A 15,189-nucleotide genomic window follows, 5' to 3' on the forward strand; every position below is an offset into this window, starting at 1 on the left:
TGACACATCTTATTGCTCAGAGCCTGAGTCACTCACTCAGCTCGATTCTCTGATCCTCACACTACCCTTGTCTCTAAAGTGGTATAATGATTGATGTGGTGCTTTTATTCGGTGGTCCTTCAGTATGTGGAAGACGACGAGTTGAGGGAACTCCGGTCACTGTCCACCCTGAGGTCGCTGTCAAGCTGGGAGGCTCCTCCGCAGCAGCACAGGTACGTGAAGAATCAATGTTAGAAACAGGCTCGCCCTACAAAACCCAAATACTGGAAATATGCAGCATGTCAGTGCATCTCCAGAGAAAACTTTCAGCTGTGTTACCATTCATCAGAGTGCTGATGAAGCTGTCTGTCCATTAAGAGGTTGTTTGAGTTGCTATTGTCTGAAATGTAATGTCTGTGCGACTAGTGGCCATCCAACACCCTGAATATAAGGACCGGGATTCTCCCTTTTGGGGACTAAGACCCCACGCCCGCCGGAAAATGGATGAGAATCACTCCGGACTTTTTCCTCGAAAGTGCGGGGTGATTCTCCGTTTTCCAGGGGGCTAGCAGAGCCCCGGCGTGCGTCCCGCAGGTCTGGCTGCCGGCGGTTCCCTGCTGTCCAGGCCGCCATGTGTGCGGCGGCCGCCAGCGGCCCACTTCGGCGCGGGCGCGCAGACATGGCGGAGCCACACAGCGGGCCCGTGTGGAGTAAGGTAGGTCCCCCACAGATGGTGATGGCCCACGGGTCTGAGCTCCCGCCGGGTGGCACCAGATGTAAACCACGCCGGCGGGAGTCCGGCCAGTCGCCCGAGAATCGGCGATTGGCGCCGCTTCTCCGGTCGCCGGAGAATCGGTGGCCCGGCTTCGGAGCAGCGTGGCGGGAACTTCCCGCGTCCCCACCGATTCTCCGGCCCAGCGCGGGCTCAGAGAATCCCGGCACAGATGTTGAATGAGAGGAGGGAAACCGACATAAACAGAAAGTCACACTGAATTTTGCTTGTTGCTCCATGCTCCCTCATTTTCATTGGCATTGGCAATATTTCAACCCTCAGGTGAGAATTCATCTGGTTCCCTCCCCAATCCTGAAGCCAAATCCCTCCATCTCCACCTGATCCTCCTCATAAGTAAGAAACTTAATTCACTGGCCACAATCAAGCGCATCAGGGCTTTAATGAGTTTTCATCCATTTCTAGAGATGGAGACTCACAGATGGAGAGCAGACCGAACCTGGGGAAGAGTAAACAGCCAGTGCAGAGAACACAGGACACAGAGGCAGAGTCGGAACTTGACAGGTTGGTAAAACCAGTTTTCACCTCTTTCCTGTTTCAGCCATTAGAATAAAAAATAGGTACAAGATGGGGTCAATTCTTGTATAGTGGTTGCACTCTGACCTGCTGTGGCAAAAGGTTGTGGACTCAGGCTATGTTCCAGGATGAGTAACGTGCTGAAGGAGTTTTGTATTGTCTTTCAGTTGAATGGGTCTCTCTATCTCTCTCTCCCTCTGTCGCTCATTCACCCGTGCTCCTGATCTCTCTCATTTGCTCCCAATTTCACTCACTCTCTTGTCCTCTTGCTTCCCTTGCACTTTCACATACCCACCTCACTTCAATTGCTCACTCCTCTCTTTTTTATTCACAGTGATGATGAACTGATTCCCTATGACCTGTCGATTGACACTGAACTACAGAGGAGTCAAGCCCCAGTCTACGTCAGTGACTGTGTGGAAGGTAACCTGATGCCAGGTCCTTGTGTATTGTGCACTGAGTCACTGGTCAGCGATAGGGGAGCACTGAATGGCTGGTCAGTGTGGGTAGTCACTGAGTGACCAGTCAGTATGTGAAGTGGCGGTTGGACCACTGAGTGATCAGTCACCATGAGTGTGTGAGTGACCTGTCGGAAAAGGCTCGGTCCCTCCTCCCATTCATGAGGAGAGGGCCAGAATCTTCCATTTGGGAAACTATGTTCTCCCGCCAAAGATGAATCGCAACTGCCCGCGCGCTGGGATTGCAAATCCGGAAGCGATTCACCATCCCATGCCATGCAAATTTATGCATGGAAGGGATTCCCTTGTAAATCAAATGGCAGCCGGAGAGCGATATCCGTCGATTGGCTCCCCCATCCCCCGCAATGCAATTCTAGCGCCGCCGGGATTTTCTGGGTGACCTGACCCCCTCCCAAAGACCCCCCCCCCCCCCCCGCAATGAGAGAGACCCACCCCCATGAGAGGCACACCAGTGACCCCCCCCCAATTACAGACCCCCCACCAGAGCCCCCCCAATTACAGAGTATCCCACCAGGAGATCTCCCCATTACAGGGACCCCCCACCAGAGACCCCCCCAATTGGAGACCCATTGCCTGGAAGCCCCCCCCCCTCTCGTAAGAGAGTCCCCCCCTGCCTGGAAGCTAGGGAGTAGTCCAAACAGAGGCAATGAAAAATATCACTGCTTTAAAACTCACCTATGCAATACATCCGCTAGCTCAAGCAGAGGAAGCAGCACCTTTCATAGAATTTACAGTGTAGAAGGAGGCCATTCGGACCATCGAGTCTGCACCGGCCCTTACAAAGAGCACCCTACTCAAGCCAACGTATCTACCCTATCCCTGTAACCCAGCAACCCCCCACTTAAACCTTTTTGGACATTAAGGGCATGGCCAATCCACCTAACCCGCACATCTTTGGACTGTGGGAGGAAACCCGGAGTACACGGAGGAAACCCATGCAGACACGGAGAGACGTGCAGACTCCGCACAGACAGTGACTCAGCCGGGAATCGAACCTGGGACCCTGGAGCTGTGAAGCAGTTGTGCTAAGCACTATGCTGCCGTGCTGCCCCGTGATGCACCTGTGCATTCCTGAAATGAGAAAACCCAGTCAGTTGGGTTTAAACCCTCTCAGATCTTTGATCTGTCACTCTTTCATATCTATGTGAAATTGCTTTTACAAGGCTGGGATCCACAGGTTTCCACACACACACAGCTGTCTGTATTATTTAATTCATCTCCCTTCAGGCTTTAGTCGCTTTCAAGTAGTCAGCTGTGAAATTAACCTCAATGTTTATAAATATCTAGGTACAGCTCCTGGACCACAACAAAGACAGTTAAGTGCTTTCTGGCAAAAAAAGAGGTAGTGAGATTTTTTTCACTGCCTCTGTCTGACTGCTGTCCAGCTTCCAGTCAGGGGTATCTTTTATGGGGGCGGAGGCTTCCAGGCAGGGGTCTCTCATGGTGAGCTTCCAGACAGGGGTCTCTCTTATGGGGGGGTAGGGTCTCTGTTATTGGGGGTCCTCTAGTGGGGGTCTCTCTCAATAGGGGGGTCCCTGGTGGGGTTCTCTGTATTTGGGGGTCTATGCTGGGGTCTCTCTCTTGGGGGGCCCTCTGATGGTGAGGGTGCAATGCGGGGCCTGGTGGGACTGGTGTCAGCAGGGTTTGAATTGTGGGGGGCATGGTGGCCCCTCCGGTGAACTTTGGGGCAGTTCCTTAAAAGAATTACCCCCTTAGCCCACCGCGTCAGGGGCCATGTTTGTAAATACCTGCCTGAATTTGCGTCCTACGTGAATCCCCACCTAGAGGACAGGGGAATCACGTGAACTTGGAGAATATGTTGTCCAGCCCGTTAATAAGCGTGAACCTTGATGTCGCTGCCATCGGGAACCCCACTCCGGGCGGTGGATAATCCAGTCCCGATTCTTCATGTTATTGATTAGTGTTTGGAAGGTTTTTGCAAAGAGCAGCATATTCGTCTCCTTCACCTCTGATTCACTCACTTTGTCCACTTACTGATTTCTAGATTTCTGATTGCTTTACAGTCCTGAGGACATCTGCAAACCCAGAGCAAATTGAAATTACTTTGAAGATTGTGGAAAACTTGATTAGAAAAATCCAACCGCAAGTAGAGAGGTGAGGGGTAGAGGTGAGGAGTGCGGAGTGTGCGGGGGAGGGGGAGACTGGGGGAGCAGAGTGATGACGAGAGTTTGCTGTCAGCTTTGTCAATGAAGGATTATGATTGTGACATGCAGGAGTTGTACCTTTTACTGATATGCAGCTTGGTTTAGAGGGTTGTGTGGCCGAACTACACCAGGCTGACAATGGGAGGGCTGCACTTTTCCAGGGCATCTATTGCAGGAATGGTGCACTGTCAGAGGGGACGTTTGAGGACACCACATTGTTCCAGGGGTCAGTACTTACGGAGCGCCAGACTGTCAGAGCTGCAGTACTGAGGGAGTGCTGCACTGTCGGGAGGCGCAATACTGAGGGATTGCTGCATACTGTCGGGAGGTGCAGTGCTGCACTGTCGGGAGACGCAGTACTGAGGGAGTGCTGCATGGTCGGGAGGCGCAGTACCAAGGGAGTGCTGCACTGTCGGGAGGCGCAGTACCAAGGGAGTGCTGCACTGTTGGGAGGCGCAGTACCGAGGGAGTGTTGCACTGTCAGAGTGCAGAGTTGGAGGGTGCCTGAAGCTGTGACCTTGTTTGCCTGCTGTGATGGTTGATGGGGGGAGTTACCCGGCACTGTTTGAAGAGCAGAGTGATCTGATATCCTAGTCAACATCCATCACTTTGTTTCTTGATATAATTGTGGGATTTTCTGTGCTTGATCGTCGGATTTACAAATGGGCTCAATTTGTGTCGGTCACGTTTCTGAGTGGGGTGCTAAAGCTATTTGTTATTTTATTTCACAGGTCAGTGTGCAGTTTGCACAGGTATTTCTCCACCTTGAGGACAAGTTTAACATTCAGGGTTCATAGGGCTGCGACAGCGAGGGCTGGTGCAATCACTGTTACAGACATCATTCCTGTAAGTACAGAGGAAGCTGCTGAAGAAGCCAAAATGATCCATCCATTCTGGGACAGGTATAACTCTGAACAGTTAATTAATGTGTAATGTCATCGCTTACCCAAAATCATTTTTTTGAGCTAGTGAAAGGGTTTGATTTACAACCCCATTGAAAATCAGCACAATGCAAAGGAAATACTATTCTTTCCCCGTCCCACCCCATTGCAGGCAATATAAGAGTCAGCCTTAACACCATAAAACCAGGAGGTAGCACAGACAAAAGATACAAATGTTTTATTGTGCAACATGAGCTAAGAGTTTGAAAGAATGTTTACAAAATGTTTTGCTACTTCCACACTAAGTCACAATCAATACTCAATACTAACAAAAAATACAAAAAAAAGCCCAGCTTTCATAAGAAGCCAAGTTTACAGTCCAATAGGGCAGCACGGTGGCACAATGGGTAGCACTCCTGCCTCACAGTGCCGAGGTCCCAGGTTCGATCCCAGCTCTGGGTCACTGTCCGTGTGGAGTTTGCACATTCTCCCCATGTTTACGTGGGTTTTGCCCCCACAACCCAAAGATGTGCAGGCTAGGTGGATTGGCCACGCGAAATTGCCCCTTAATCGGAAAAAATGAATTGGGTACTCTAAAATTTTAAAAAAAAGTTTACAATCCAATAATGTTTTCAAAATTGTTTAAATGTCTCTTCAAAATAGTCTGGAGAAAATGTCAAAAAGCGAAGAGTTTTAAGCACGTTACCCCGTATCCCGCCGTGCCAGCTGTATGCCTTTGGGCATAATGGTCACTCTTTTGGCATGGATGGCACACAGGTTGGTGTTCTCAAACAGGTGAACCAAGTAGGCCTCACTGGCTTCCTGTAAAGCTCCAATTGCAGCACTCTGAAAGCTCAGGGTTTGAAGTCCTGGGCAATTTCCCTCACACGACGCTGGAAGGGCAGTTTACGAATAAGCAGGTCTGTGGACTTCTGGTATCGCTGAATTTCCTCTGAGAGCGACTGTAACCTGGCCTGTAGCGATGAGATTTCTTCACTCCACCGGTGGACGCAGTACTTTTCCAGGCCGTCTGGTGGCCAGTTGCTTCCTGGCGTTTGCCGCCGGTGGATTTATGAGCTATCTCTACTCACAGGATCAACCTCACCACCTGGAATAGGAGCCGCACTATCCACATACCCACAATCTGTACTCTCCATAGAACCGACTGGACTAAAGCACGGTCCTCCTACTACCCTACCGGCTCCCCACCCTATCTCCTCCCACTGCCTGTCCCTTCCACCTGACCCTATCTCCCTGCTGCCCCCCCCATTCCCCCCTCCCAATTCCCCATGTGGACCGTGCCCATTATCTGGCTCCTGCCACCATTGACCTTTGGCATGGAACCCACCGCCCACCCCCACCCCCCCGGCAGATCCTCCTTCCCCACCTGATCTTCCATGTGGTCCCTGACCCTCCACCTGGCTTCTACCCGCTGACCATCCCATTTGACTCCCACCCGCTGGATCCTCCAACTCATCCCGCTCTCTGTGTGCACACTCCCTCCCCAGGCTTCAGAGTCCAACACTCCTTCCGGGCCTGAATCCTACTGCTTTCCCCCAGCGTTCATCCCCCCCCCCCCCCCCCCCAACCCCTTTTATACTGATCCAGGCATCTTTCATATCAGCCTCCCACTCACTCCCAGCCAGACACCAGCAGTGACTGGGTGTTTGTGCAGAGTTAGGCTGCACCTCACCCCCCTCCACCAGTATGGAGTGAGACCTTCACCATCTTTACCTGTATTGCAGGTCACTCAGTATCTCACTGCCGAGTTCTACGCTGCGAATTATAGCCTCACTCAACGGCTGGACATCCTGGATGTGAGTGTTTACCTTCTTCCATCACAGTTACTGTTTAAAAGTAATTTCCTACATTGTCAGAAACTTCCTCCTGGTTCCACCATCTTTGTGCTTTGTGTTTGCCCAGGTTTTGGCACTGGCTGCCCAAGAATTATCCCAGCCTGACAGCAGCCCAAAGAGCAGCCAATGAGACTCCTTCCATTCAGCTCCTGCGAGAGGCCCCTGATACACACAACCCCAGTCAGCAGTGGAAGAAAATAATTGAAGAAAGGATAGAAAACAAGACCCGTCGCTTTGCCAAAGTAAGAGCAGAGCTGGGTTGGGGGGAAGGTCAGTTTGCTTGCACGGGCTGAAGCTGGGTGAGGGCTGGGCATTGGGGGAGTCAGAGCCAGAGTGGGTGCGCAGCAGTGCCTTGGTGACAAACTGACTGGATGCATTTAGCAGCAAGCTTGTTGGGAGAGGTTAATAGGGTTACTATATGGTGTCATGGGAGTGTCCCTTTAAGAAAGCATTTTTGTCTTATCACATGGCTTCAGTGATGTCATTGTGTGGGTGGAGCTGGGCTGTGGCTCTGTGAGCTGTTTTTGGTTTCGCTTTCACATTTGACTGTTGTGGATTCAGACAGGAAAAATAGGTATTTTGGCCTGTCTCTCTCTCTAGTTTAAATCACCTTGGTGGTGGCCAGTCTTATTCAAATGAGAATGCAGAGTGCTGTATCAAGCCCTTGGAAAGGAGTTTTTGGTTTATGGGATTTTGTTTTTGAATTGGAACAGTTAAGGGGGAATTCATTAAGTGTTATACATAGATTTGGGAGCACAGTGGGGCAGTGCTGCCTCATGGCGCCGTGGTCCCAGGTTCGATCCCGGCTCTGGGTCACTGTCCATGTGGAGCTTGCATATTCTCCCCGTGTTTGCGTGGGTTTCTCCCCCACAACCCAAAGATGTGCAGGGTAGCATGGTGCATTGGTCTCACTAAATTGCCCCTTAATTGGAAAAAATGAATTGGGTACTCTAAATTTATAGAAAAAAGTGTTATACTAGATTACTGTAGCTGTGGGATATCTATATGTTTGTAATTGATAACCATTCTTGCTGTTTAGTTATCTATAAATGTTAACTAAGTTCTTAGAATAAAGTTTATTTTGATTAAAGTGTCCAGGAAGACTGTTGAATAACACCAAGTGAAGGCTCTTGTGCTCATCCTAGCCAAATTCAACATAAAATGTTATAGGTCAGGTGAACTCCATAATATACTTTGGCGTTTCTAAACCCTGGCCCATAACATGGGATGTGACAAACTTGGTGTGGGGCATCTGAGATCAGAGAGAGTAAAGACCTCACAGAATTAGGTCAGTCAGGCATTAGTTGGTTCAGGTAACAGGAGGTTGCTTACTGCCTGTCTTTCTGTCGGTTCCCCAACCACACCCCTCTGTCTCTCTCCTCAGAAATATAAAAACTACATCCATGTCTTGTTTATTTCTCAATCTATCAGTTACACATTCCATCTTCCCTGTTTTACTTTCACTCATGTATAGATGTCTCACTCTGTCTTTCTTGGTCTCTCTCTCTCACTCTCTGGGTCAGTCTGCCTATCTCTGCCACCTTCTCCCTCTCTTTGTCTCTTTTTCTGTCTCTATCTCTTCCTCTATCTCGGGTGGCACGGTGGTGCACTGGTTAGCACTGCTGCCGACTGTGCTGAGGACCCAGGTTCAAACCCGGCCCAGGGTCACTGTCTGTGTGGAGTTTCCACATTCTCCCCGTGTCTTCGTGGGTTTCGCCCCCAAAACCCAAAGATTTGCACTCCGCCTCTCACACTCCGCTTCATGTGCTCCGCCTCTCCCGCTCTCTCGCACTCTGTCTCTCCTGTTCTCTCGCGCTCTGTCTCTCCCGCTCTCTCGCGCACTGTCACTCGCGCTCTGTCTCTCCCGCTCATTCGCGCTACGTCTCTCCCGCTCTCTCGCGCTCAGTCTCTCCCGCTCTGTCGCGCTCAGTCTCTCCCGCTCTATCGCGCTCCGTCTCTCCCGCTCATTCACGCTCCGTCTCTCCCGCTCTCTCGCGCTCCGTCTCTCTCGCGCTCCGTCTCTCCCGCACTCTCGCGCTCCGTCTCTCCCGCTCTCTCGCGCTCCGTCTCTCCCGCTCGCTCGCGCTCCGCCTCTCCCGCTCGCTCGCGCTCCGCCTCTCCCGCTCTCTCGCGCTCCGCTTCTCCCGCTCTCTCGCGCTCCGCCTCTCCCGCTCTCTCGCGCTCCGTCTCTCCCGCTCTCTCGCGCTCCGTCTCTCCCGCTCTCTCGCGCTCCGTCTCTCCCGCTCTCTCGCGCTCCGTCTCTCCCGCTCTCTCGCGCTCCGTCTCTCCCGCTCTCTCGCGCTCCGTCTCTCGCGCTCCGTCTCTCCCGCGCTCCGTCTCTCCCGCGCTCCGTCTCTCCCGCGCTCCGTCTCTCCCGCGCTCCGTCTCTCCCGCGCTCCGTCTCTCCCGCTCTCTCCCGCTCCGTCTCTCCCGCGCACCGTCTCTCCCGCTCCGTGTCTCCCGCTCCATCTCTCCCGCTCCGTCTCTCCCGCTCTCTCCCGCCATGTCTCTCCCGCTCCCTCGCGCTCCGTCTCTCCCGCTCCCTCGCGCTCCTTCTCTCCCGCTCCCTCACGCTCCGTCTCTCCCACTCTCTCGCGCTCCGTTTCTCCTGATCTCTCGCGCTCCGACTCTCCCGCTCTCTCGCGCTCCGTCTCTCCCGCTCTCTCGCGCTCCGTCTCTCCCGCTCTCTCGCGCTCCGTCTCTCCCGCTCACTCGCTCCGTCTCTCTCGCGCTCCGTCTCTCCCGCTCTCTCGCGGGCTCCGTCGCTCCCGCACTCTCGCGCTCCGTCGCTCCCGCTCTCTCGCGCTCCGTCGCTCCCGCTCTCTCGCGCTCCGTCGCTCCCGCTCTCTCGCGCTCCGTCTCTCCCGCTCTCTCGCGCTCCGTCTCTCCCGCTCTCTCGCGCTCCGTCTCTCCCGCTCTCCCGCTCTCTCGCGCTCCGTCTCTCCCGCTCTCTCGCGCTCCGTCTCTCCCGCTCACTCGCTCCGTCTCTCCCGCTCTCTCGCGCTCCGTCTCTCCCGCTCTCTCGCGCTCCGTCGCTCCCGCACTCTCGCGCTCCGTCGCTCCCGCACTCTCGCGCTCCGTCGCTCCCGCTCTCTCGCGCTCCGTCGCTCCCGCTCTCTCGCGCACCGTCTCTCCCGCTCGCTCGCGCACCGTCTCTCCCGCTCTCTCGCGCACTGTCACTCGCGCTCTGTCTCTCCCGCTCATTCGCGCTACGTCTCTCCCGCTCTCTCGCGCTCAGTCTCTCCCGCTCTGTCGCGCTCAGTCTCTCCCGCTCTATCGCGCTCCGTCTCTCCCGCTCATTCACGCTCCGTCTCTCCCGCTCTCTCGCGCTCCGTCTCTCTCGCGCTCCGTCTCTCCCGCACTCTCGCGCTCCGTCTCTCCCGCTCTCTCGCGCTCCGTCTCTCCCGCTCGCTCGCGCTCCGTCTCTCCCGCTCGCTCGCGCTCCGCCTCTCCCGCTCGCTCGCGCTCCGCTTCTCTCGCGCTCCGCCTCTCCCGCTCTCTCGCGCTCCGTCTCTCCCGCTCTCTCGCGCTCCGTCTCTCCCGCTCTCTCGCGCTCCGTCTCTCCCGCTCTCTCGCGCTCCGTCTCTCCCGCTCTCTCGCGCTCCGTCTCTCCCGCTCTCTCGCGCTCCGTCTCTCCCGCTCTCTCGCGCTCCGTCTCTCCCGCTCTCTCGCGCTCCGTCTCTCCCGCTCTCTCGCGCTCCGTCTCTCCCGCTCTCTCGCGCTCCGTCTCTCCCGCGCTCCGTCTCTCCCGCGCTCCGTCTCTCCCGCGCTCCGTCTCTCCCGCGCTCCGTCTCTCCCGCGCTCCGTCTCTCCCGCGCTCCGTCTCTCCCGCTCTCTCCCGCTCCGTCTCTCCCGCTCCGTGTCTCCCGCTCCAACTCTCCCGCTCCGTCTCTCCCGCTCTCTCCCGCCATGTCTCTCCCGCTCCCTCGCGCTCCGTCTCTCCCGCTCCCTCGCGCTCCTTCTCTCCCGCTCCCTCACGCTCCGTCTCTCCCACTCTCTCGCGCTCCGACTCTCCCGCTCTCTCGCGCTCCGTCTCTCCCGCTCTCTCGCGCTCCGTCTCTCCCGCTCTCTCGCGCTCCGTCTCTCCCGCTCACTCGCTCCGTCTCTCCCGCTCTCTCGCGCTCCGTCTCTCCCGCTCTCTCGCGCTCCGTCGCTCCCGCACTCTCGCGCTCCGTCGCTCCCGCTCTCTCGCGCTCCGTCTCTCCCGCTCTCTCGCGCTCCGTCTCTCGCGCTCCATCTCTCCCGCTCTCTCGCGCTCCGTCTCTCCCGCTCTCTCGCGCTCCGTCTCTCCCGCTCTCTCGCGCTCCGTCTCTCCCGCTCTCTCGCGCTCCGTCTCTCCCGCTCTCTCGCGCTCCGTCCCTCCCGCTCGCTCGCGCTCCGTCCCTCCCGCTCGCTCGCGCTCAGTCCCTCCCGCTCGCTCGCGCACCGTCTCTCCCGCTCGCTCGCGCACCGTCTCTCCCGCTCGCTCGCGCACCGTCTCTCCCGCTCGCTCGCGCTCCGTCTCTCCCGCTCGCTCGCGCTCCGTCTCTCCCGCTCGCTCGCGCTCCGTCTCTCCCGCTCGCTCGCGCTCCGTCTCTCCCGCTCGCTCGCGCTCCGTCTCTCCCGCTCTCCGTCTCTCCCGCTCCGTCTCTCCCGCTCTCTCCCGCTCCGTCTCTCACGCTATCTCCCGCTCCCTCCCTCTCCGTCTCTCCCGCTCCCTCCCGCTCCGTCTCTCCCGCTCCCTCCCGCTCCGTCTCTCCCGCTCCCTCCCGCTCCGTCTCTCCCGCTCCCTCGCGCTCCGTCTCTCCCGCTCTCTCGCGCTCAGTCCCTCCCGCTCGCTCGCGCACCGTCTCTCCCGCTCGCTCGCGCACCGTCTCTCCCGCTCGCTCGCGCACCGTCTCTCCCGCTCGCTCGCGCTCCGTCTCTCCCGCTCGCTCGCGCTCCGTCTCTCCCGCTCGCTCGCGCTCCGTCTCTCCCGCTCGCTCGCGCTCCGTCTCTCCCGCTCTCTCGCGCTCCGTCTCTCCCGCTCCGTCTCTCCCGCTCTCTCCCGCTCCGTCTCTCCCGCTATCTCCCGCTCCCTCCCTCTCCGTCTCTCCCGCTCCCTCCCGCTCCGTCTCTCCCGCTCCCTCCCGCTCCGTCTCTCCCGCTCCCTCGCGCTCCGTCTCTCCCGCTCCCTCGCGCTCCGTCTCTCCCGCACTCTCCCGCTCCGTCTCTCCCGCTCCCTCCCGCTCCGTCTCTCCCGCTCTCTCGCGCTCCGTCTCTCCCGCGCTCCGTCTCTCCCGCTATCTCGCGCTCCGTCTCTCTCGCGCTCCGTCTCTCTCGCGCTCCGTCTCTCTCGCGCTCCGTCTCTCTCGCGCTCCGTCTCTCTCGCGCTCCGTCTCTCTCGCGCTCCGTCTCTCTCGCGCTCCGTCTCTCCCGCGCTCGGTCTCTCCCGCTCTCTCCCGCTCCGTCTCTCCCGCTCTCTCGCGCTCCGTCTCTCCCGCTCTCTCGCGCTCCGCCTCTCCCGCTCGCTCGCGCTCCGCCTCTCCCGCTCTCTCGCGCTCCGCTTCTCCCGCTCTCTCGCGCTCCGCCTCTCCCGCTCTCTCGCGCTCCGTCTCTCCCGCTCTCTCGCGCTCCGTCTCTCCCGCTCTCTCGCGCTCCGTCTCTCCCGCTCTCTCGCGCTCCGTCTCTCCCTCTCTCTCGCGCTCCGTCTCTCCCGCTCTCTCGCGCTCCGTCTCTCCCGCTCTCTCGCGCTCCGTCTCTCTCGCGCTCCGTCTCTCCCGCACTCTCGCGCTCCGTCTCTCCCGCTCCGTCTCTCCCGCTCGCTCGCGCTCCGCCTCTCCCGCTCGCTCGCGCTCCGCCTCTCCCGCTCTCTCGCGCTCCGCTTCTCCCGCTCTCTCGCGCTCCGCCTCTCCCGCTCTCTCGCGCTCCGTCTCTCCCGCTCTCTCGCGCTCCGTCTCTCCCGCTCTCTCGCGCTCCGTCTCTCCCGCTCTCTCCCGCTCCGTCTCTCCTGCTCCGTGTCTCCCGCTCCAACTCTCCCGCTCCGTCTCTCCCGCTCTCTCCCGCCATGTCTCTCCCGCTCCCTCGCGCTCCGTCTCTCCCGCTCCCTCGCGCTCCTTCTCTCCCGCTCCCTCACGCTCCGTCTCTCCCACTCTCTCGCGCTCCGTTTCTCCTGATCTCTCGCGCTCCGACTCTCCCGCTCTCTCGCGCTCCGTCTCTCCCGCTCTCTCGCGCTCCGTCTCTCCCGCTCTCTCGCGCTCCGTCTCTCCCGCTCACTCGCTCCGTCTCTCCCGCTCTCTCGCGCTCCGTCTCTCCCGCTCTCTCGCGCTCCGTCGCTCCCGCACTCTCGCGCTCCGTCGCTCCCGCTCTCTCCCGCTCCGTCTCTCCCGCTCTCTCGCGCTCCGTCTCTCGCGCTCCATCTCTCCCGCTCTCTCGCGCTCCGTCTCTCCCGCTCTCTCGCGCTCCGTCTCTCCCGCTCTCTCGCGCTCCGTCTCTCCCGCTCTCTCGCGCTCCGTCTCTCCCGCTCTCTCGCGCTCCGTCTCTCCCGCTCTCTCGCGCTCCGTCCCTCCCGCTCGCTCGCGCTCCGTCCCTCCCGCTCGCTCGCGCTCAGTCCCTCCCGCTCGCTCGCGCACCGTCTCTCCCGCTCGCTCGCGCACCGTCTCTCCCGCTCGCTCGCGCACCGTCTCTCCCGCTCGCTCGCGCTCCGTCTCTCCCGCTCGCTCGCGCTCCGTCTCTCCCGCTCGCTCGCGCTCCGTCTCTCCCGCTCGCTCGCGCTCCGTCTCTCCCGCTTGCTCGCGCTCCGTCTCTCCCGCTCTCTCGCGCTCCGTCTCTCCCGCTCTCTCCCGCTCCGTCTCTCACGCTATCTCCCGCTCCCTCCCTCTCCGTCTCTCCCGCTCCCTCCCGCTCCGTCTCTCCCGCTCCCTCCCGCTCCGTCTCTCCCGCTCCCTCGCGCTCCGTCTCTCCCGCTCTCTCGCGCTCAGTCCCTCCCGCTCGCTCGCGCACCGTCTCTCCCGCTCGCTCGCGCACCGTCTCTCCCGCTCGCTCGCGCACCGTCTCTCCCGCTCGCTCGCGCACCGTCTCTCCCGCTCGCTCGCGCTCCGTCTCTCCCGCTCGCTCGCGCTCCGTCTCTCCCGCTCTCTCGCGCTCCGTCTCTCCCGCTCCGTCTCTCCCGCTCTCTCCCGCTCCGTCTCTCCCGCTATCTCCCGCTCCCTCCCTCTCCGTCTCTCCCGCTCCCTCCCGCTCCGTCTCTCCCGCTCCCTCCCGCTCCGTCTCTCCCGCTCCCTCGCGCTCCGTCTCTCCCGCTCCCTCGCGCTCCGTCTCTCCCGCACTCTCCCGCTCCGTCTCTCCCGCTCCCTCCCGCTCCGTCTCTCCCGCTCTCTCGCGCTCCGTCTCTCTCGCGCTCCGTCTCTCTCGCGCTCCGTCTCTCTCGCGCTCCGTCTCTCTCGCGCTCCGTCTCTCTCGCGCTCCGTCTCTCTCGCGCTCCGTCTCTCCCGCGCTCGGTCTCTCCCGCTCTCTCCCGCTCCGTCTCTCCCGCTCTCTCGCGCTCCGTCTCTCCCGCTCTCTCGCGCTCCGCCTCTCCCGCTCGCTCGCGCTCCGCCTCTCCCGCTCTCTCGCGCTCCGCTTCTCCCGCTCTCTCGCGCTCCGTCTCACCCGCTCTCTCGCGCTCCGTCTCTCCCGCTCTCTCGCGCTCCGTCTCTCCCGCTCTCTCGCGCTCCGTCTCTCCCTCTCTCTCGCGCTCCGTCTCTCCCGCTCTCTCGCGCTCCGTCTCTCCCGCTCTCTCGCGCTCCGTCTCTCCCGCTCTCTCGCGCTCCGTCTCTTCCGCTCTCTCGCGCTCCGTCTCTCCCGCTCTCTCGCGCTCCGTCTCTCTCGCGCTCCGTCTCTCTCGCGCTCCGTCTCTCTCGCGCTCCGTCTCTCCCGCGCTCCGTCTCTCCCGCGCTCCGTCTCTCCCGCGCTCCGTCTCTCCCGCTCTCTCCCGCTCCGTCTCTCCCGCGCACCGTCTCTCCCGCTCCGTGTCACCCGCTCCATCTCTCCCGCTCCGTCTCTCCCGCTCTCTCCCGCCATGTCTCTCCCGCTCCCTCGCGCTCCGTCTCTCCCGTTCCCTCGCGCTCCTTCTCTCCCGCTCCCTCACGCTCCGTCTCTCCCACTCTCTCGCGCTCCGTTTCTCCTGATCTCTCGCGCTCCGACTCTCCCGCTCTCTCGCGCTCCGTCTCTCCCGCTCTCTCGCGCTCCGTCTCTCCCGCTCCCTCGCGCTCCGTCTCTCCCGCTCACTCGCTCCGTCTCTCCCGCTCTCTCGCGCTCCGTCTCTCCCGCTCTCTCGCGCTCCGTCGCTCCCGCACTCTCGCGCTCCGTCGCTCCCGCACTCTCGCGCTCCGTCGCTCCCGCTCTCTCGCGCTCCGTCGCTCCCGCTCTCTCGCGCTCCGTCTCTCCCGCTCCCTCACGCTCCGTCTCTCCCACTCTCTCGCGCTCCGTTTCTCCCGATCTCTCGCGCTCCGACTCTCCCGCTCTCTCGCGCTCCGTCTCTCCCGCTCTCTCGCGCTCCGTCTCTCCCGCTCTCTCGCGCTCCGT

The 15,189-nt window shown here is 59.8% G+C and overlaps 1 protein-coding gene across 1 annotated transcript in view; it reads left to right on the plus strand.

Moving 5' to 3' along the window:
- The window catches only part of telo2 (TEL2, telomere maintenance 2, homolog (S. cerevisiae)), a 41,494-nt gene that overhangs the window by 14,913 nt on the left and 11,392 nt on the right, over positions 1-15,189 (plus strand). The window contains 11 exon segments of the mRNA XM_072481378.1: positions 124-212; positions 1,175-1,273; positions 1,620-1,708; positions 3,789-3,851; positions 3,854-3,879; positions 4,661-4,712; positions 4,715-4,744; positions 4,747-4,775; positions 6,556-6,627; positions 6,734-6,778; positions 6,780-6,908. Of these exon segments, the coding sequence (XP_072337479.1) occupies positions 124-212; positions 1,175-1,273; positions 1,620-1,708; positions 3,789-3,851; positions 3,854-3,879; positions 4,661-4,712; positions 4,715-4,744; positions 4,747-4,775; positions 6,556-6,627; positions 6,734-6,778; positions 6,780-6,908 (723 nt within the window).

The sequence above is a fragment of the Scyliorhinus torazame genome, chromosome 17 (assembly GCF_047496885.1).
Source record: "Scyliorhinus torazame isolate Kashiwa2021f chromosome 17, sScyTor2.1, whole genome shotgun sequence".
Taxonomy (NCBI): domain Eukaryota; kingdom Metazoa; phylum Chordata; class Chondrichthyes; order Carcharhiniformes; family Scyliorhinidae; genus Scyliorhinus; species Scyliorhinus torazame.